The 21,594-nt window shown below is 34.9% G+C and overlaps 1 protein-coding gene across 1 annotated transcript in view; it reads right to left on the reverse strand.

Moving 5' to 3' along the window:
* The window catches only part of LOC124353464 (43 kDa receptor-associated protein of the synapse homolog), a 154,811-nt gene that overhangs the window by 52,329 nt on the left and 80,888 nt on the right, over positions 1-21,594 (reverse strand). The window contains exons 6-7 of the mRNA XM_046803306.1: positions 15,331-15,429; positions 2,948-3,139 (exon numbers count right to left, since the gene is read on the reverse strand). Coding sequence (XP_046659262.1) covers positions 2,948-3,139; positions 15,331-15,429 — 291 coding nt within the window. The remainder of the gene's footprint in view (positions 1-2,947; positions 3,140-15,330; positions 15,430-21,594) is intronic.

Raw genomic sequence — 21,594 nt, forward strand, 5'->3', positions numbered from 1 at the left:
GGAATTTTTTTTATTGAGGGGTTTAAAAAAAGTAAAAAAGTCCGGTTTTCAGACTTTCCTCCGGGTCATATTGTGAAGGTTTTTGTACCTGCGTGCCAAATTTTCACGTTTCCAGCACTTCTAGGAAGTATGTCAGAATTTGTATCTATATATCAGTGAGTCAGTTTTCACATGCGGCTGTATAAGTATTTAGATAAGCTGGACGGTATGTTGACTAATATGGACTGGACTGACATCTATAGGCAGAATAACGCTTCTGTGGCGTATGATTTATTTGAAATTAAAATACAATCTTGCATTGAACAATGTAAAGAAGTATATAAATTAAATAATAGAAATCGCAAATTAAAGCCTTGGATGAATGATTACATTTGTAATCAAATAAGAAAAAGAAATTGGTTGTATAAAAAAGTAAAACATAGGTCGTTAAATGATAGATTTAGGTTATATTATAATTCTTTTAGGAACAGCTTGAAGCAAAAAATTGAGTTAGCTAAATCAAACTATTATAGAAATAAACTGGAGAACAATATTGGTAATCATAAAGCTACTTGGAATACCATTAAGAATATGACTGGTCAGAACATAAAGAATGATATATTTTCTTTAAAAATTAATAATACAATGATTTCAGACCCAGAAATAGTTGCTGACGAATTTAATGATTTCTTTCTGTCGGTAGCTGATCACATAATAGAGGATAACTCAATTCCGAATGGTTTGGAGAACTGCCAATACAAAAATAATTTTGTCCTAGTTCAAGAGAGGTCATCAATGTTGTTAGGACCGGTGTGTTGTGATGACATTGTGAGAATAGTTAAGTCTCTGAAAAATGGAAAATCGCCTGGGATTGATGGTTTGAACTCTTTTTTAGTTAAGCATATCTGCTCAAGGATAGCTGAAGTCTTTACGTTTATTATCAATTTAAGTTTTAGCACGGGAATTTTCCCTGAGAGTCTTAAAAGGGCTGTTGTAATACCAATTTATAAAGGTAATTCGCCCAACATTTGTTCAAATTTCCGCCCGATCTCATTGATTTCAACATTTTCCAAAATAATAGAAAAAGTAATGAAAGAAAAACTTATTAGCTTTTTAAATAGAATAGATTTTTTTAGCAATAATCAGTATGGGTTTAGAGTGGGAATGAATACAGAACGGGCTCTTTTAGACTTTGTTAGCAAATTAAATGAAGGTATTAATAGTGGTAAGTGTGTGAGTGGACTTTTTCTAGATATACAGAAGGCATTTGATACAGTCAACCATGCCATTTTATTAGAGAAATTATATAATTGTGGGGTTCGTGGGGTAGCTCATGCTTGGTTTTCCAGCTACTTACAAAACAGAAGGCAATGTGTTAAAATCAAGGGTGTTTTGAGTAAAATGGGTGTAGTCAGGCACGGAGTCCCCCAGGGATCGGTCTTGGGAGCAACTTTGTTCCTTGTATATATCAATGATCTTTGTAATTCTTCATTAAATGGCCAAATCACCGCATTCGCGGATGACACGGCCCTCTGCTATTTAAGTGAGACGTGGGAAGAATCAGAAAGAAAAATTTTAACCGACCTGGAAGCTTTAAAATGGTGGTTTTACAGGAATAAATTAGTTCTCAACACACAAAAAACTAACTGCATTAATTTTAATTTAAGGGGGTTCATTGAATTTAATAATAAAATTATATATAAATGTTTAGATTGTTTAAATACGATTAATACCTGTGTAAATTGTTCAGAAATCAGTCCAACCAGAGAAGTAAAATATTTGGGTGTAATCCTAGATAGCGAATTGAGCTGGAAAACGCATATAATTAAACTAAAATCAAAACTCATAACAGGAATTAGACTTTTTTATCACTTGCGGGACGTATGCCCAATCCAAACTCTTCGTTGTTTATATTTTGCCTTAGTAAATAGTAGATTAGAATACGCTATAATTTCTTGGGGTGGAACGTATAGATCTACAATAAAACCTGTGGAAAACATTCAAAAATGGTATGTTAAATTAATTCTAAAGAGAAGATTAAGAGAACCATCTCATCCGTGTTTTGTTAGTATGAATATTTTGCCGTTACGTTGTATATTTTTATACAATTTTTATATTTTTATATTTAAGGTTTTAAAAGCTTTTTATTTAATTAGTGGAAATTTACCATCAAATGTTAACTTTTTTAGACAAGGTCTTAGAAATGCTAGCAATTTTAGAGTTCCTAAACCTAATGTAACTTTTTATACAAAAACATTTAATTATACAGGACCAAGACTTTTCAATAGGTTGCCGCAAAATATAAAAAATATTACAAAAGTAAATAAATTCCTTAGAAGTGTTAAAACCTGGCTTTTAAGTATGGACAGAAGCAACGTTGAGTATCTGTTAACTATTATCCAATAGGTAATTTATTATGTTAACCTTTATTATTTGTTATTTTGGTTTGGCGGTTTGTGGAGATGTTTAAACATATATTTTCTTTACAATAAGTATATTCTGTTTATTTTTAATTTCACGAAGGGTAAGTTTGAGTTTTGTTAATTCTGTTTGCTAAGCCATAAAGATTGTAACAATAAATTAATTTATGGGATTAGAAGATATAGATAGTTATAGTGTCTGCAACCGCAAATGAACTCTTTATTTAAATAAACTTATCTGGTGGAATCCCTCATCAGGCTTTGCCTTTGGGACCCTATTTTCCTAATAAAATTATATTTTATTTGTCATAATAGAATTTTATATATGTTAGTATACATATGTAATACGCATATGATTTTGTGTTGATACTTATATTTGTGTTTTTTTAGGAAATAAATCATTTATTCATTTATTCACCTTGGCACCGATGGCTATCGCCACTTCCAGCAACCTCGTGTTAAACTCCAGTGGGCGACAGCTATAGATCCTCAGATGGATGCTATGTATCCTATCTTACTCAAGAGTTATACTAAATATGAACACTCACCTTGGCACCGATGGCTATCGCCACTTCCAGCAACCTCGTGTTAAACTCCAGTGGGCGACAGTTACAGATCTTCTGTTGGAGCCTGAGGGCCTCCAGACACCTCGCCGCTCCGTCCATCGCCTCCATCTGACAAAGACGGTCACCCATAGCACAGGCTGAACTCATAGCACTCTCGTACTGTCTGTACGCGTTCTGTGGACATACAGTGTTCAATTAAACTCTTATATTGGGGGAAATATTCAATATTGAGTGGTGGTTATTATACAGGTATATCCTTTGGATAAATATTATTGCATTCATTTATACACTGAAACATAAATGTAGAAGGAATAAAACCAGGCAGAAAATGTTATACCTTTTATGTTTACCATTGAAAATAGACTGATAATATTAATAAGAATAACAAAAATACTACAAAATAAAAGCATCGTTGTAGCCGAATACTCTCAATGCAACGTACTTCACTAAGCACACAGGCCAACAAATAATGTTTTTTGAGACTTTTTTTGACTTTATTAGCTGATTTTTATAGCTTTTTATGTGCTGAATCAAAATCTGGTCTTATTTTTTTATCACCCATAGTTTTTGAGAAATCTGCTGTTTGTTATATAGTTTAAAACCTCTATATGGTATATGGTAAAATTAATGCAAGTCTATGTTAAATCACATTTATGGTTTTTATTTACAGTAGGTTACTTCAAATGAAAGTGTAGTAATGTATGTTTCCGTATTTAGATGTAATTTGTTTATACTTCACTTCTCTTTTTTCTTTGAAGCTTCTTCAATAGCTTTTTCTACAAAGAGTCGCATGTTGAGCTTCTCCGTGAAGTGACCAACAATAGTCACCCATCATGTTGATGTTCCAGCGGTCCTGGTAGCGTTTTTCCATCAATTTGACATCTTGGTGAAAACGATCAACCTGCTCCTCACTAACATCTCCCAAATTTTCCGGAAAGTAATAAAGATGACTGTTCAAAAAGTGAACTTTCAGGCTCATTAAACATCCTAATTTTTTAAACTTCTTTAACTAGGTAGCTACAATAGTAACAAATTCTGGGTCTTTTGCATTTCCTAAGAATTTTGTAAGAACTTGCTTGAATAATACCCGTGCTTCTTTCTCATTCATGGTCATTGTGGCTTCAAAGGTAACATCGAACATCATTTTTTGAATGTCGGGTCCTACGAAGACGCCTTCTTTAAGTTTAGATTCTGAAGGGTTTTGAAACTTTGGCAAAGATACTTGAAACAAGGTGCATCTTTAGGCAATTCTTTTACAAACTGTTTCATGAGACCTAACTTTATATGTAGAGGCGGTAAGAAAATGTTTTTAGGATCTACAAGATTTTTGCGGAGAATGTTCTTCTCGCCAGGTTTTAAAGACTTCCTCCTAGGCTAGTTCTTTTTGCACCAATGTTGATCCCTAGCTCTACTGTCCCATTCACACAAGAACATGGGAATTTAGTAAAACCACCTTGCTGACCAAGAAGCATGCATGTTTCTTTTAAATCGCCACATATCATCCAATCATGAGCAGAATAGCCAATTTTATTCAACACTATTTCTAGGTTTTCATAGCTCTCTTTCATATGTACAGAATGGCCAACAGGTATAGATGTATAAGTGATACCATTGTGTAGGAAAACACAAAACTCTCTATAGAAAGAGAGAAGAAGTATACACATATATGCTGGTTCCAACTGTCAACAAGTTCCTTTGTTTTAGTATAGAACCAAGGAATTCAGCTTTCTCTTTTATTAACCCTAGTTTCCTAACCAAGTCGTTAAGCTCGATCTGCGTTAAAAGTTTAGGCTCTATATTTCATGTAGTACAATGGGACTCTTCACCATATTATTCATCTAGATATGACTGTACATCACAAAATATTTCAATTTGAACAGAATTCATATCATCTGGAGGTTCTGGGACCGGCAAATCTAGTCTGTGCCCTACTGGTCGGACGGCGGACATTAGGTTAGGGTACCTTCTTGCTTTTCGAGTTATGGCCAGTAATATCAATACTACAAAAGTAGCAATCATCAGTGTGATTTCTAGGTTCCCTCTATACCATAGGAACAGCAAACTTATACGCTTTTTTCTCCTTTTTTGACCATTTTCTAAGATCTTCAACTTGAGGCGGCATGGGATTTCCCGAAGCCTACTAGCCTAGAGCTAAGGATTAGAGAAAAAAAGATCTTCAACACAAATAAAATACCTTATGCGGGGCTCGATTCATCCTGATCACCAAGTTTAATTCCAAAATATGAGAAATGAACGTTTTTCACAAAGTAATGTTTCTTTGGTGTTTTTTAATAACAAAATCACCACAAATATAACAAAAACTGTCAGCAGAGTTCTTGCAACCGCCGTTAGACATTTTACTGAGCACATGTACTGAAAACCACAAAGTGAAGTTAGGTTGGCAGTAAACAAAACATCTCCTGTGAACAGACAACATTTTATTCCCCCTTTTTCTGAACAGTAAAAGCAGTGCAGCCAACTCTTCTACAGGCAGTACAAATGCTTAAAAATTACATTTAAACTATATAAATACTCATACATTCCAAAAAAATAACATAATTTAATAAATTTATGTAGAAACGTGAAAATATGGTAGGTGATAGAGCTTAATAAGTGTCATATTATTTGGGTTTAGCACCCTAAAAACCATTAGAAAACTATTAAGTTGAGAGTAATTAACAATGCGTTATAGTAGCAGTACATCTGTAATTGTAAATGTGACGCGTTTTTAATATTCCAATTTTAAAATCCACGAAAAAATATTATCAAATAACTAGAAATCTATTTTACCACGCTAGTAAGATAAATCTTATACCGTAATAATACTCATTTCATGATGAAGAGGTTAAATATTAAAAACATAATTAAAATGAATAATGCTAAATTTTAAATACAAATATTCATACAAATATTAAAAATGTTTAAAAATATATTCGTTGTTTTCATTATTCATTTATAAGTGAGTAAACACCGAGTGAACAACAGTTATTGGTACGGATAAAGTATATAATTGCAATAACAATTAAACCCACAATATTTTTAAAACTAATAAATTAGTTAAATTAACTCGGTTATTTCGTAAAGGTATTTTTATTGCACAATAAACTAATTTATTGAGTTAATACGGTATCAGTGAGCCAATGCGCCAACTACAGTTCCGGCAGAAACGTTCACTCATCACTTCATACGCTACTACAGGCTAAACTAAACTTCCAATAAAAAATAATAAATTACAAAAAAAATATTCATCTGTTTTCACACAACTTTCTCGCTGACAAATTTTGTCTGACCAAAAAATAAAAAAAATCCTCGCTTACTACTTTTTTCTTGTCATTGTAAACGCTATGTAAAATGTAAACAATAATCAAAATTATTTCAAAATTTTTTTAATATTTAAAAATGTAATTAATAGATTGCCAATATTAAGAGCTTTAATTTGACGCATCTTACAGAATTGTACGACATTGGCTTCACTTTTAAATCGCGAGAGGAAGCCGTAAAGGTCACTGATTTTCGCAGTCTGTTTTCATACTCCGCCGGGACAGTTTTAACACAGCGAGACTGACTTTTTCATGCAGGTTAGTAGTCCGCGGCCAAGTCTACGGTTAAAAAACACAGCGAGACTGACTTTTTCATGCAGGTTAGTATCATTAGCATGTCGGTGACGCGAACCGAGGATTTTACCCTCTACCGAAACGCTCAACGCGCCTAGAGAAGTTTTCACTTCAATAAGCATTTCGATTGTTGGCCTGTGGCATCTACGTAGGAATCAAACTGCATTGACTAAATTCGACTTTTACACCGGAAGCAGTTCTAAGTGTTTAAAAGCAGTCAATAATAGTGCCCCTTTACTCAACATCAACAAATTATTCAGTAACTCGTGATTGGATTCCACTTTTAGTTAATTACATTAAAAAATTGAATCACTTAAATTAAAATATTTTACATTTAATATCATTGGCTTAAATTTTAAGTATTTTATATACAAGAAAGCAGTATTCCAGACCACTTGTCGCGAACAGGCTATGGTAATGTGAGCGATTTCTTCACGGCATCCCAAATCGTTATGATTTATACCATTTACCAACGTTGGCCCAGTTTATAACAGTAAAAGGATTTATTATACGCTCTGTTATATCCGTTTTTCAGAGGTCATATTGAATTGTATTGAATCTTTTTTCAAACCGTTGAACATTCAGTTTTGTGTGCAAGTCAATATATATAAGTTACTAATAAGTTCCAATTAGTAACTTATTAGTAACTTATATATCCAAGACGCACTGAACTTGAACAATTGAATAAGAATCAAACCAATGCAGTGCAACTCCTCTAACGCTATATCTTCCCAGGTTACTAAGCAGGATTTGATGATCGACCATATGAAATTCTCTGCTTATATCACAAAATAAGCCCAAAGTGTGTTCGCCGGAGTCTAAGGAGGTCAGAATCCACCTTAAAACATAAGTGATTGCAGATAAAGTATTTCGGTTGGTTCTAAAAGCAAAATGACTAGGAGAAAAAAAACCATTGGATTCTAAGACGTCAAACAGCCTATTGTGAACTATTTTCTCAAATACTTTGGAAAATAAAATTGATATATAAATAGGCCTAAAAGGGTCGGGATTGTTTTTATTTGAGGTATTTTTCAACAGTGGAATGGTTTTATTTATTTTTAAAACACAAGGAAAACGCCCTCAGACACTAAGGCATTGAACAGATGTGTTAATGTGGGAGCCAGTTCATATTGCAGTTGGGAGCTATTGCATATTCTTTGATAAATGTTGACAATGGATCAAAAATATCCCTTGAATAAAACTATTACTCAAGGATAAAAAGGCCTGTACTGTTTCTTGAACAAAAATTCTACGACAAAAGAAATAATGTGAAATTGGTGGAATGGAAGTAAAAATATCTTTCTACGAGTTATTAACAGCTATTGAAGATGATAATTGGCTCAAACGATCCGTAACATATAGGAATGAATTGTTAACAATAGAAGCTAATTGCTTGTAACAACGCACAACCTCACCGCAGGTTCCAGCTCACACACGCCACGACCAACGGGATTCTTGGATGGTCTGCAGGTCGCTCTCTCAGGGTTATGGCTGCGACAAATATATTTTTCTGCCTGTCTGGACTTAGAAGCAAGAATAATTTGCCGGAGGTTACAGTGGGCCCGAAGCTCATGTGAACCAACAGGCTGCACCATGCAAACTTAGTACGGTGTTATTAACCTAAAAAAAGGCCTAACCTTGACATCCAAAGTAAAAGTTTTATTCCAACTCCAAATTGTTCTATATAACCCTCTTATTGTTTGGTAAAAAGTTACACCATTTTGAGCGTCGGGTTTGGGGGGGAGGGGGAGAAAAAGTAGGAAATTTAGTAGTTTTTTGGAAATTGGTTGAAAACTAAGCTGTTTAGCACAAAGAGTGTTATATACAAAAATATTCTACATGAAATGTTAAACAAAAAATGTCCTATGCATATTCCCTGTAAAATTTACGGTTCATGAGTTGCAGACGGTGTAAAAATAAAAATGATATAATTTTTAAGGTTTTTTTTTTAAATAAAGCTATATAGAAATAAGTAAATGATTTAATTAAAGAGTAATAATATACTACAGTATTATAGTCAAAAAGAGGCTAAGAGGCACCATAGAAGGTTAGAAATAATTGTTTACCTACAAGACTCGCTGGAACTTCTCAACACATTGCACCAAGAAAACGATTTATTTGTTAATTGTGGTTATTTCACCATCCGACGAACTGAAAAGTTTTGGTCTGGAGTATGGAGTGATATGACCATAGAACAGGTTGTGATGAGGTCCTTAAAAAGCATTGGTGGATTGACTGGAGGTAGAGGAATCACAGCGACAACTATTGCCACTTAGATCAATTCCATGCCGGCTTGTTCTCGGGTGTGCGAAGCAATGGAAGAGTTTGCAGGTGTTCGCAGCCTCTCTTCAGAGCAGCACGTGGAGCTACGAGATGCAAGGCAAAAAAGAAACAGTAAGGACTTGAAAACCTTCATTTCTTGGATTGAAGAACATAATCCGTTCTCTAAATCACCTGAACTCTCTTCCTTGTCAACAGGGCTTATAGGTGATGAAACTGTAAACTGTGATAAAGCATTTGAAATAGGAGCCATATCCATCAAAGCTATTGAAAACAAAACATTTAAAGAAATACACATGAAAAGAAAGTTTGCTGTCAAGTCTCTAGCCTCTATAACGAAGTCGGTGAAAATTAACAACGACATGGTATGTGTAAATCCTAACACTCTCTTACATCGGATGGTGTGTACAGTAAGGAGTGATGAGAGATTAGAGGAAATTTTTCAGTTTGAAATCTGTGCATATCCTCCATCACTGTTTGACGAATCTGGCTTGATGAGGAAGGGGAAAAAATCATCAATGGTGATGTTTTGGTTTCAGATTCAAAAGAATCATCAAACATCGATGACCCAGTGAAAGTATCCTATATAATTGACGGAGGCCACCTCCTACATCGTGTTGTCTGGCAACAGCCTGCTACATTTAAACAGATTTGCGAGCAATATAGTGATTACGTATGTACTCATTATGGAAAAGCGACTGTTGTTTTTGATGGTTACTAACGAAGTAACACAAAGGATCAAGAACACCTACGAAGATCACGTTCCAACATTGTGGTCAAAGTAGAAGACTCAATCCATGTCAACATAAATCAAAATGAATTTTTAGCTAGTGCTAAAAACAAGATGGGTCTAATAACCCTCCTTTCATCGCACTTGTAACAATGTGGTTGCACAGTTCTTCAAGCATCTGGTGATGCTGACCTATTATTAGTCTTAACAGCTATTGATGAAGCGAAGAAAGTTGTTCAAACGTGTGTTATTGGTGATGACACGGACTTATTAGTACTGTTGACTGTCCACGCACCTTCAGGGAATAAACTGAAAATGGTCGTACCTAAAAAAGGAAATCACCAGGAAAAAGTGTGCATTATTTCTGACATTCAGCAAGGCATTGGGGATATGAAAGATGTACTTCTGGTTACATACGCCTTCACAGGATGTGACACTGTGTCTGCTGTCTATAAGAAGGGAAAAATTGCACCTTATAGGAAAGTTCAAGCCAACAACGTTCTTCGTGAAAAACTTCTGGTCTTCAACAACCCCAAAGCCGACCCCAGTGCAGTGGCTGATGCAGGAAATTACTTCCTACTTGCAATGTTTGGAGTCAAGAACACTGAAGATCTAGATTGTCTCCGCTACCAGTCCTACTTGAAAGCGATTGCAAAGCAGCCTATACATGCATTACTGAAGTTGGATGCACTACCCCCCACTTCAGGAGCGTCCAGACAGCATTCAATTAGGACCTACCACCAGGTACAACAGTGGCTGAATGAAGATAAGGATCCACTCGAGTGGGGTTGGAAGAAGATTGGCGACCACCTGACACCAATTACAACAGCACGTCCTGCAGCCCCCCAGGAATTACTGTCCCTTTTAATGTGTACTTGCAAAGATGAATGCGTTCGTAATTGTGAATGCAGAAGGAGTGGTCTAAACTGCACTAGCATATGCAGCAATTGCTCAGGCCAAGCATGTGATAACATGGACAATAAATACATCTTAGACGACGAGCTAGAGGAGGAGGATAATGTGCTGGAGGATGAGTGAAGTTAATAAAGACATTGAACATTCCAAATTTGAAAGATATTTATGCTTAAGAAGTGAATTTATGTTGCAATGTTCGTAGAAAGTTCAGGGTGGGTTTCTCCGTACCACAGGTTTATATGGCCTAGGCCTGTGGAAGCCTCTTTTCCCTTAAAAAAGAGTGCCCCTTGATAAGGTGGTGAGGTTGTCGTTCCTTCAAGGGCTTATCACTAACATACCACCGGCCACTGAAATAGCAACATTCTTTTACGAAGCTTATTTTTAAAAAAATTATCAAAATTACGAAAAAGTTAACATTTACACCGTTTGTAACTCTTGAACCGTACAATTTAGAGTGATTATGAAAAGGACCATTCTTATTTAAAATTTAACGTAGAACATTTTTGTATATAACAATGTTTAGGATAAACCGCTTAGTTTTTGAAATATTTACGAAAAACTAAAAAAACTAGTGATTTTTCAAATTCCCCACCCTCACCCCCAAACCCGACGCTCAAAATGGTGTAACTTTTTACCATAGAATAAGGGGACTATGTAGAACAATTTGGTGTTGGAGGAAAACTTTTACTTTGGATTTTGAGGTTTAGGTCTAATTACACCGTACTAACTGCGCTTGCTCTCCCGAACCTCCCGAACTCGTTACCACCTTTCTGACTAATGGAAAAGAGGTTTTTATGCATTTTATAAGAATTTAAAAGAACGTTGAAAACAGTGTCTTTATAGAGTGATTTTGAAGAACCAACTGTCATGATACAGATTGAAGAAGGGTTTGGAATTTATATTTGTTTCTAACAGAAAATATTTTGGTGTATATAACCTTTTCGATAGATGTTTTTTTTACAAATATTTCAATAGTCCTTTATGATAGGCAAGTTTGTTGTTATATTGTCCAAACAAAAGCTATCGTTATCGGTCTTTATTTTAAATCCATGAATAGTGGTGATACAATTAAAACTAATAATGAGATAAGTGAACTGAAAAAACTCGTGGGAGGATTCCAGATTGTTGATGTTAAAATCACCAGCAATCAAAACATAACCGGGGTCTTTGTCGATAATCTAAAGCATAGCTTGTAGCTTTTCCATAAAAAGAACAAAGAGTCCATTAGGGGACCGGCGTACAAAAACGAGGGCAACCTTCAACTCAGGAACCGATACTGCTTTCACATTAAAGTGGAGCTCATCATAGCATAACATCATGGCGAATTGTAATTTTCCATTGTCTTTTTTCACTCATTTGCAGAAAATTGCAGAAGCATCGTGAACCGTTGAAGATCTGCTACAAAATAAAAGGTTTAGCCGCTGGGGTTAACAGCATTAGCTTCATCGGCAGTAAGCCAATGTTCTGTCAAACATAGTCCACATTTACGAAGTACATCCTCGAGCTGACCAAGTTTATTATTAATTCATCAAATATTTGTATATATTTCAGTATGTTTGGTTGATTGAGAATTAAGACTGTTATGAAATTGAGCATTCATATCAGTTGGCTGTTGGTTACATTTTTTACTACTACACCATCCCTAGATGACCTAAAAAATTATTATCGTAGTATCCAAAGAGACTTTTTGATAGAACAGCATTCGGTATTTTCGGATTTTAGATGATTGGGAGTAAGGCGAGTGGCCAAATCAGAGTTTTGAGTTGATAGAGAGGGAGAACTATGATCTCGGGATGGGCCAGGGATGCTTGGATCAAAGGAGGCTGAATAGCGTGGTCAGTGACAGTGGTCAAGGTCCCAGAACCCAAAGGAGGATCCTCTGCAGACCACGACTATATAATCTGCTTTATCTCTCGACAAATAATAAACTTTCTACTTTTATGAAAGTGTACTCCCTTTTGAAAGACATGTGAAAATTGTGGACCCTAGATCTAAAACTCCTGTGTTTTTTTAAAGTTTCGTTAGCTCCTTATTGTTAATATTATTGCAACTTATTAATTAATTCTATTTTGAGTGAGGACTGAGATCGTATCTGAGCGGTACAGCCGAGATCTAGCTAAATGTTAGGTAATGATACAAGTAGCTCCGCGTAAACATTTACAATGGTTCCTTTAATATCATTTGAGTCACCAATGACTATGAGATCATTGCTCTTAAAACTGCATAACTGCGCCTTCATTCCCCTATCGAGTTCCCGAAGTGTTGCGCCCGATTTTTACTGGGCAAGGCTTTAAAAACATTATTTTAGTCCAAACTCCTTTTCAAGTAGCTGCGAAATATATCTCCCATGGCTGTTATTATAAAGTAAAAGTGCGATGTTCGTTTACTGACGCTTCGATGTTTTTGTACACCGTCACCTTTTGAAAGTTCTTTTAAATAGGTCCATTTTCAGAAACCTATCGTTCTTTGAGTTCTTTATATTGTAATAAAGATACGTGTTTATTGCTTGTCATTTATCTGCGTGGATAGCTACAGTTAGCTTGTTCATACAAACTGCACTGTAGAGTGTGGAGATCGTCAGATTATTTTGTTCTTTTTTTTTTCTTTGAACTGTCCAATTCTATATTAAAAATATTAACATTTTCATAAAGCTGAATAATGGTAGTAGTCTTGTTGTTGATATTTTGTTGAGCAGTTTCAAAGTTTATTTGAAGTTTACTGATGACAGCATTAGGCTCATTTATTCTTTGCTCCTAGTGCTGGTCCTAATCCATAGACATTTCCAAGACTTCCTGCCTAATTCATATCTCTAAATTAAGGACGTTTAAGGCTTCATGACGTTTATTCCTTAGTGATAAAGCCTTCGTAGACAGTTCATCCTTTTCATTTATGGTGGGGTTGAAGTCCTTAAGAAATGACGTGCAGACAGGAAAGAGATCCCAGCGATATCATCTCCGAATTTAACTACCAGGTTGCTGAGATATATCTAAAGTTTACACCACGGTCAGTTACGCAGTTATTCAGGCCATGGTCGAGATATCCTAAGTCTGTCTGTAAATGTTTCCTTTTTTTGTATAATATTCTTTTCTTGTATTTTCAAAAGTAACAAAGATTTCAGTGGAAGATCAAAATCTTCACACTATGTTACAAACTTACTTCAAAACAGTTGCATGAATTGCAATCGTAGGTAAAAAGCATGTATGATATGAATTAATTAATAAATTTAACAATGTTATAACAATTTATAAATAAGGATAAAAATAAGAAAAAACTAAATTATTAAATTGCTAATTGGTGTAACAACGTTAAAAAATATACATAACAACGTTATTATTATTTAATATATTAACTATAACTAGGTATATTCTACAGACGAAGTCGAGTGAAGTTCATAGAACAGTCCAGGAGAGAAAAAATTTCTCCAGCAACGGGATAGCGGAAACTCCACAGTACAGCTCAGAGGAGGAAAGAATCGCATGCAATAGTTGTAAGGCGTTAGCAATGAGAGTTCAGCTGGAAAAAGAGGCTGGTAAATATTGACCAACCGGTAGCCTAGAACAGTCCAGAAAATGTTTTCAGCAACCGGGATAGCGGGAACTCTACAGTACAGCTCTGAGGAGGAAGGAATTGCATGCAATAGTTGTAAGGCGTTAGCAATGAGAGTTCAGCCGGAACAAGAGGCTGGTAAATATTGTTCAGCCGGTAGCCGGTAGCTTGCAGAACTGGGCGGAGCCAAGATAGCGCGTTCGCAAACAGCATGTACAAACTAGCAGCGTACAAGTTGACACGAGAACTATCCCTTCACTGATAATAAGCAACTTGACTTCATTCGTTGATAAACTACTTACGAGACCGGAGAAGTGTTACCAAGTATCAAAATAATTCTAGATATGCGCCCAATAGGTAAAACTGGAAAATACGTAGTTATTGAGTCCACACTTACGAAAAAACAAGATTTATAGCGATTATTTCTTCTGCCGCTAAAATAGGACAGGCACACCAATAATAAATGTATTCTTGATGGCATCCTTTCTAGATAATGAACCGTGTAATGGAAGTAAACGCTCTCATAAAACACGATTTTGTAGATGTAAAAATAGAGGAATCCGAAACAATTTATGGTAATAGTACAATTTTTACTTGATATATTTCTCCTCGAGAATACCCCACTAAAACTCAAACAATTGCAACGGAAGGGCGACGCTACCCTCGATCTTCCCTATGTACAAGGGGATATTCATGCAAAATATCAAATTTCTATTAAAATTCGTTCTTACGATATCCAGTGACAGAAAAGATGTGAGATAATAAATAGACAAAAAACACAGGTGACATTTGCCAGTCCCCAATGTAACAGAAAATATTCCTTAACAGATTATTGCGGACTATTACGATTGATCATGAAATCAAGACCAGAAATCTTTGTAGGAATAGTGGTTTTCCTTTAATCCATAAACTATATTCAATTTTATTGAATAAATAAGTTACCTTACTGAAGTACAAAACTTAATATAGGAAAACATATCTATAAAACAAACATGGCGATTAAAACTATAGTTGTGATGATAAATTTTCTATAACATTTCCATACATTTTATTATTTTTTTTAATGTTAAAAGGTTATTCCTAGTGTACTATTTAAATACATTTGGCCACTTTATATTTTGAGTTATTATATACCCTCCAGTATCCCCGGTGAACTCAACAAACCAACAAATATTAATCCAAACCACTTAATGATGTGACGCTAGCAACTATGCATGGGTAAATAATACGCATTTAATTGTAAACCTACTTATACGAATAAGTTATAGTTTGTGTCTTACACTTATTTCCGACTTTTTCCTGTAGATATCGCCCATGATGCGTATGCTTCTCGCATAAGTCGACTGATCCCCAGATACTAGCGCTAATCTCGTCGCTTCCTGCAACAAGCCAATACGTTTGTCTGTAAAAACAATATAGGGAAATAGAATTTGCCACCAGTTTGGAGAGACAAACAGTTCACACTAGTTGTCAGACTATTTGCTTAAAATAATACAAAAATTAAATACTACTAAATAGTATTGAAATGTACTGTCATCCTTGGATCAATTCTTGGCGCGTAGAGAATAATATTTATATCAATAACTAGCTGACCCGGTGAACTTCGTTTCACTTACCTCTTGGCCATGTCGCTACCTTTTTTAACATATTTACATATGTACTTTATCAATTTGACAGAGTTACAAAATTCCACATTGATGTGAGTTTCAAAAGTTTTGGACAATATTGGCGAGTACGGCACAATCCAACGATTATCTACATCAAAATTTTGTCCTTTTATCTTCACAATTACAGATCGCCCACCGTCCTCAACTGATTGCCGACGATACAACGGGTAACCATCATTTCCCGAGATGGTTTCAGCAATCAATGCTCTAGGGTATCGCTTAGAACACTTGCCGTCGACCATACAGGGGGAGTTGTTGTTGAAAACTCCGCAAGGTCCATGTATCATATGTTTACTTACTACTGCATGCAATTTTGGGTCAAGTGTTTCATCGGGAATCTCGGCTGAAATTATGGAATCAATGTCTTCTGACCTTAATTTTTCAACTAACCAAACTAATATGTGCGCATATGGCAGACCACGCTTTTGCCACTCAACAGAGTACACCCAACAACGTACTTGGCCATACACACGATGCTTTATAATGAAATTTATTAAAGATTTTAATTTTTGCTTAAACACTCTGGCAGTGATGTCATGCCTATCAATTGGTGTTTGGCCGTGTAGCAATTCTTTCTTAATTTCCATCCATTGTGGGTTACAGGTGAATGTAATAAATAGGTCTGGACGGCCATATTTTCTAACATACGACATCGCATCTTGCGCGTATTCGTGCATGTGGCGCGGGCTTCCAATGTAAGTGGCCGGCAAAATTGTAATTTTTTCCACATTTTCTGCATTTGCAACGGCATTAATAGCATCACGAATCTGTATGAATAAAAATTCATAGAGCTGACTTTTTTGTTGGTTTCAGCACGTGGAATCAGAAATGATAAACAATGACATTTTTGCATACATTAAATATAACACATTTATTGTCAAATTATCATCATTATCATATTGGACAAAAGGCAATCAATACAGGTAATCAATTTAAAGCTTTCTGGTAAACTATATTTTTTGTCTTTTTTTGCGGTGCATAAACATATAAAGATATGCTTTACCATGAGTAACAAAAATCTTCGACATAAAATATTGAGTGCTGTCAGTCCCAAACACGACAGTACTTTATTTGCCATCAATAAACACATATATTCTATCATGATCAATGTCTAATTGTAAATTTCCGCATTAATTAGTAGTGTAGGATTCGAAGTTTGACATCGCACACAATGTAGCACATCGTCAAACATGTCATCCCTATATTTCATCCACAAATCTTCCGGATTCGAAGGGAAACATGTGGATATTATAATCGCAAACAATGTTCGAATTTGATGTGGTGAAGATATGATGGAATCCTTGAGCGTATTATCCCAATGTAAATCATCCTCGAGTAACTGTAATAGTTGACACGCCTCACGGTAAGTAACACACAGATTTCCATCAACTGTTCTCAATTGTTGAAACGATGTCGGACCACGAACATTCACCCATAACAATCTAAGATAATAACATTCAGCGTTATTTGGATGTACTGTATTTGTCGGCACTATTATCGATTTCTGGATCGTATGAGATTGCTGCTCGTTCCAGGTTCACAGGAGCATTGCGTTTGCGGAATCGGTCAATTTCCTTTTCCCGGGCTCGCTGCTGTTGTGATCGATGTTCGCGAACTCGTTGCATTCTTTGTCTATCCACTTCATTCTGATTTACTATAGAACGCAAATGTGCCATACCAATACAACTGTTGTCTTTATCAGTCTCTTGCTGGTCACCAGTGCGATTAGCGCGTGAGGTAGCTCACCGCACATTCGATCTACTTCGACGACCTATGTTAGGTCGTTTTCTTCTCGGCATTGTAAGCAGTATCTGATATTAGTGTTTTCTTGCACTAATAATGTTAACCTATAATGGAGACAGCTGTTTTTACCCAAAATTGAATGCAGTAGTAAATAAACATATGATACTGAAACACTTCGCATCTGTATTTGTTACAGCTGTTAAACTAATTATCGAAACATAAACATCAATCACACGTTTGACAGGTAAGAACAGTTTGTATGGGAAAATCAAATTGTCGTTTTTAGTATTTTCCTTGCAATTTTGTTATATTTTCTCATCGTTTAAACCTTCCCTGGACTTCCACGAACATTTTAAGACCAAAATTAGCCAAATCGGTTCAGCCGTTCTCGAGTTATAGCGAGACTAACGAACGGAAATTCATTTTTATTTATATAGATGATACACTATGCCAATCAACTCTGTCATTGTTTGAAATCATCGTTTATGAACGATGAAGCTATCGTCGCTAATAGAACTGGAAGTGTCACAACAAATTATAAATAATTTAGGATTGAGAAAGCCTTATCAGATTAAAGAACAACAATTGATTCAGATTTATAAAATCGTGACAGAAATTTGCGCTCGAAATAACAGAACAATCATAATATTTAGCTTTCATGGCAACGACCATTGAGGTTAAGCCTAATGTTTTCAACTCAACAGATTTATTTGTTGCTTAGCAACTGAGGGCGTTATACAATGCTAAGAAACATTTCATGATATGGAGGTTAACGTATAATTAAGCCTCGGTATTACAAATAAGACAACGAAACTGAAATTCTCATAAATTAAAACACACAATACTCTTAGACAAAGTCTCGTAAAAACAACACCAGAAAATGGCACACAGGATTCCAAAAACAGTGTTTACAGTATAAAACATAGTTGCAATAAGGAATACATAGGCGATAAAAATAATAATACTTTATTGTCATGGACGTATATACATGTATTGACAATGTCAGAATTGTTAAACGTTACATTGTTCTTAGTCATACTAGAGCAGTCAAAAACTTAGCCGTATAAAATAGTAACAATGCTTGTATTACATGTAATGTAATGAATTTAACAATTATTGTGGAACCAAGGGGAGGCGGTAACCCCTATCTTTGTAATGTTAACATAGGTACCATTATCTCAGAAACTAATGGACCAATCAACCTAAATTTTTTTATACAACATATATAGGTATTTAAGCAACTACTGAGTTTTTTTGGTGCTTGTATCTTAAAAAAATAAATTTTTTATGATTTTTTTTTCAAACCCATATTGAAATATCAAACTTGGAATTTAGAATATTTTTTTTAGGTACCCTAATTATAATAGGAGGGCATCTCAAAAAAACTCAGTAGGTGCCAAAATACCTATATAAATGTGTGTAAAAGTTTCAAGTTGATTGTCCAAGTAGTTTCTGAGAAACGTGTACCTTTGTGTGCAAAAACTGTAAAAAAAAGTAAATTTGCGGGGAAATCGCAAAAAACGAATATAATGACCTATTTAGCTATGTTATATAATATTTTTTACCTATATATGATATGTAATTGGTTTTTATAATTAAATGTGATCTTTATATATAATAGAATTGGCTATATATGCTTTTAATATTTAGAATTATCTATATTGGAAAATTTGTATATCAAAAGTAACGCGATGCGGGTTAGGCCCTATAGTCATAACGGAGTGAAAGATAATACAAAAAAATTAATTAGGCTATATTATTTCAAACATTTTTGAGTTTAGAATACATTTATAAGAGAAATAACAGAGAAAATTATGAAATAGAACTTATACCCAGCCACAAATAGAGTAAACAATAACAAAATTATAGAAAAAAAACATGCAATTTATTTACCGTAGCATTAGTGCATTCCTGGATCATATGCAGGCTCCTCTTCAAAATCCTCCTCAATCCTTCTTTTTAAAATTCCTGGTTTGTCTCCTTGCTTGTCTTGAAAGTCACTTATCGCACAATTTGCTCGTCGCACTCGCTCGTAGTCAAAACTTTTCATTGCGTCAATTGTCCTCTTGCAAGGTTCAATGCCTACTGCTCTAAGCATTTTTGCATTTTGCTATGTTGCCATCATTAAAAGTAGAAATAGCATCATAAGCACCAAACTCAAGTGTGTTCAATGTCACAAAATCTTTTTTTGGCACTCTAGACCAGATGACATTATTGATGCTTTCATTGACATTCTGCGTCTTACCGTGGTAAACATTTTCGAAGAAGGTCAGGATTTGCTAAAGCCTGAAAGATTGTTTCAAGGCTAACATTATAGCTGAAGGAATGCTGTTTCTTATGAGAATATGGCTCTTTAGTGTGCTTTGCCTTGTTGTATTTACACCATGTATTTTCTCCTGACGGGCAAAGGCCATGCTGAGGATTGTCGTCCGTCGAAAAGTTTATGAAAATATATGGCCCAAACCGCTGCCTTCATGTTCTGTAGGTTATCAGTATTTTTCCTAATAGCATTTCCATAATAGGTTTGCAATTGATCAATTATGCCATCTGTTAGTCTATTCTTTCCACCTAGTATTGCCGCCATCAGAAAGTGTTACGCCTTTTGAGTCACTTTTTAGTTTCCTTAGCCTAGACCCCATTCTCTTTTGAATATGGCCTATACACTCCAGTTTCTGTATTTCCCACTTCACCATAAGGTTTACTGTCTGCAATAGTTTTGAAACTATTTTGTATCTCCATCACCTAAATACTCTAAGTACCTAACATTATACTTATTTACTGATCGGTGAAAAAATAGCTAAGGCTCCAGCTGACTCCATACCTCCGCTCGAGCCTTGATAATTTGCCGAACAAATAGCCTCATGTTGTTGTTTGTCCAAACAATTACAAAATTTAGATAACACTTCTATGTCCATAACTTTTCTGTGTCAACACTTGTACAAGTAACAATTCCGTTTAGAGAGCTAAAGCCACGCCGTTGCCAAGTGCCATCAATACCTACTTTTAAGTCGCGTTCGTTCTTACCTAAGGTTTTATTTTCCTCAACAGCCTCATCCACAGCAGTTTTCATGGATTCATCCATTACCTGTTTAGCCTTGTCTTTTAAAAAATTTATTATATCGAAACGGTTTTGTTGGAGGTTGCGGAAGATTCATTACGCCACATAACATTTTGCCTGCAGCCATACCTTTCCCGATAGACCTCAGTCCATACACTAGTCTAATATTTACATCAAATAGAGTCTTTTTTTCTAAATTAATATTCCTAGAACTATTAAATTTATGTACATATTTACAATGGCAACAATAAATCTCCATCTCAAAAGCCAGGCCAAAATGTTGAGCAGCAACACGCACTTGTAAACCACTTTTTCTTGCAATTTTTACAAAGTGATGAACTAAAAAGTTGATCTGATAAAATTTGCATGTTAATAATTTCATTGTCATAGTTTTCATCACAATTAAACATCTCATACTTATCTATGGTTTATTTTCTTTGAAGAGCTTGACTGAGATTGTGTTGACATTTCAGGCCTAGGGGTAGACTCATCTTTTGACATCTCATTAGGGTTAGGGACTGGCTGGTTTTCTTTTCCTACCACCAAACTCCTTTTACGGGGTTTAGCATAACTACTTTTAACACGAGGCATATTTATACATAAACAATCTTGTTAGCAATAATAAATATAAATTACTAACTAACACTCACTATATCACTTCACAAAGCACCAAAACACTAAGCAAAACAATAAACAAACAGTATAAAGTCAGAAGCAGAACTCAAAGCTGATGAAATAGAAGTTAGTTCAGGCCTGCCAACACAACAAAAAGCAAATTATAGCACACAAAAATAAAAGGTCATATGTATAATAGTACAGTGTGTGAATAAACGCAAGCGCTGTCACAAATTTCTTCCTGAAACATGATGTAAGCATATTTTAAAACTTTTTTTTCTGTAGGTTTACAATTTTTCAAATATACATGTAATTATATATCATTGTGTGCAGAAAAAGCCGCTTAACATTTTAAAAAAATAAAAAAAAATGTGAAAAAAATATTTTTCTGGGGTACCGCCTCCCCTTAAAATTTATAATAATAAATTGAAAAATAAACAAGTATATAAATAGATAACCTC

The sequence above is a fragment of the Homalodisca vitripennis genome, chromosome 2 (assembly GCF_021130785.1).
Source record: "Homalodisca vitripennis isolate AUS2020 chromosome 2, UT_GWSS_2.1, whole genome shotgun sequence".
NCBI classification, from domain to species: domain Eukaryota; kingdom Metazoa; phylum Arthropoda; class Insecta; order Hemiptera; family Cicadellidae; genus Homalodisca; species Homalodisca vitripennis.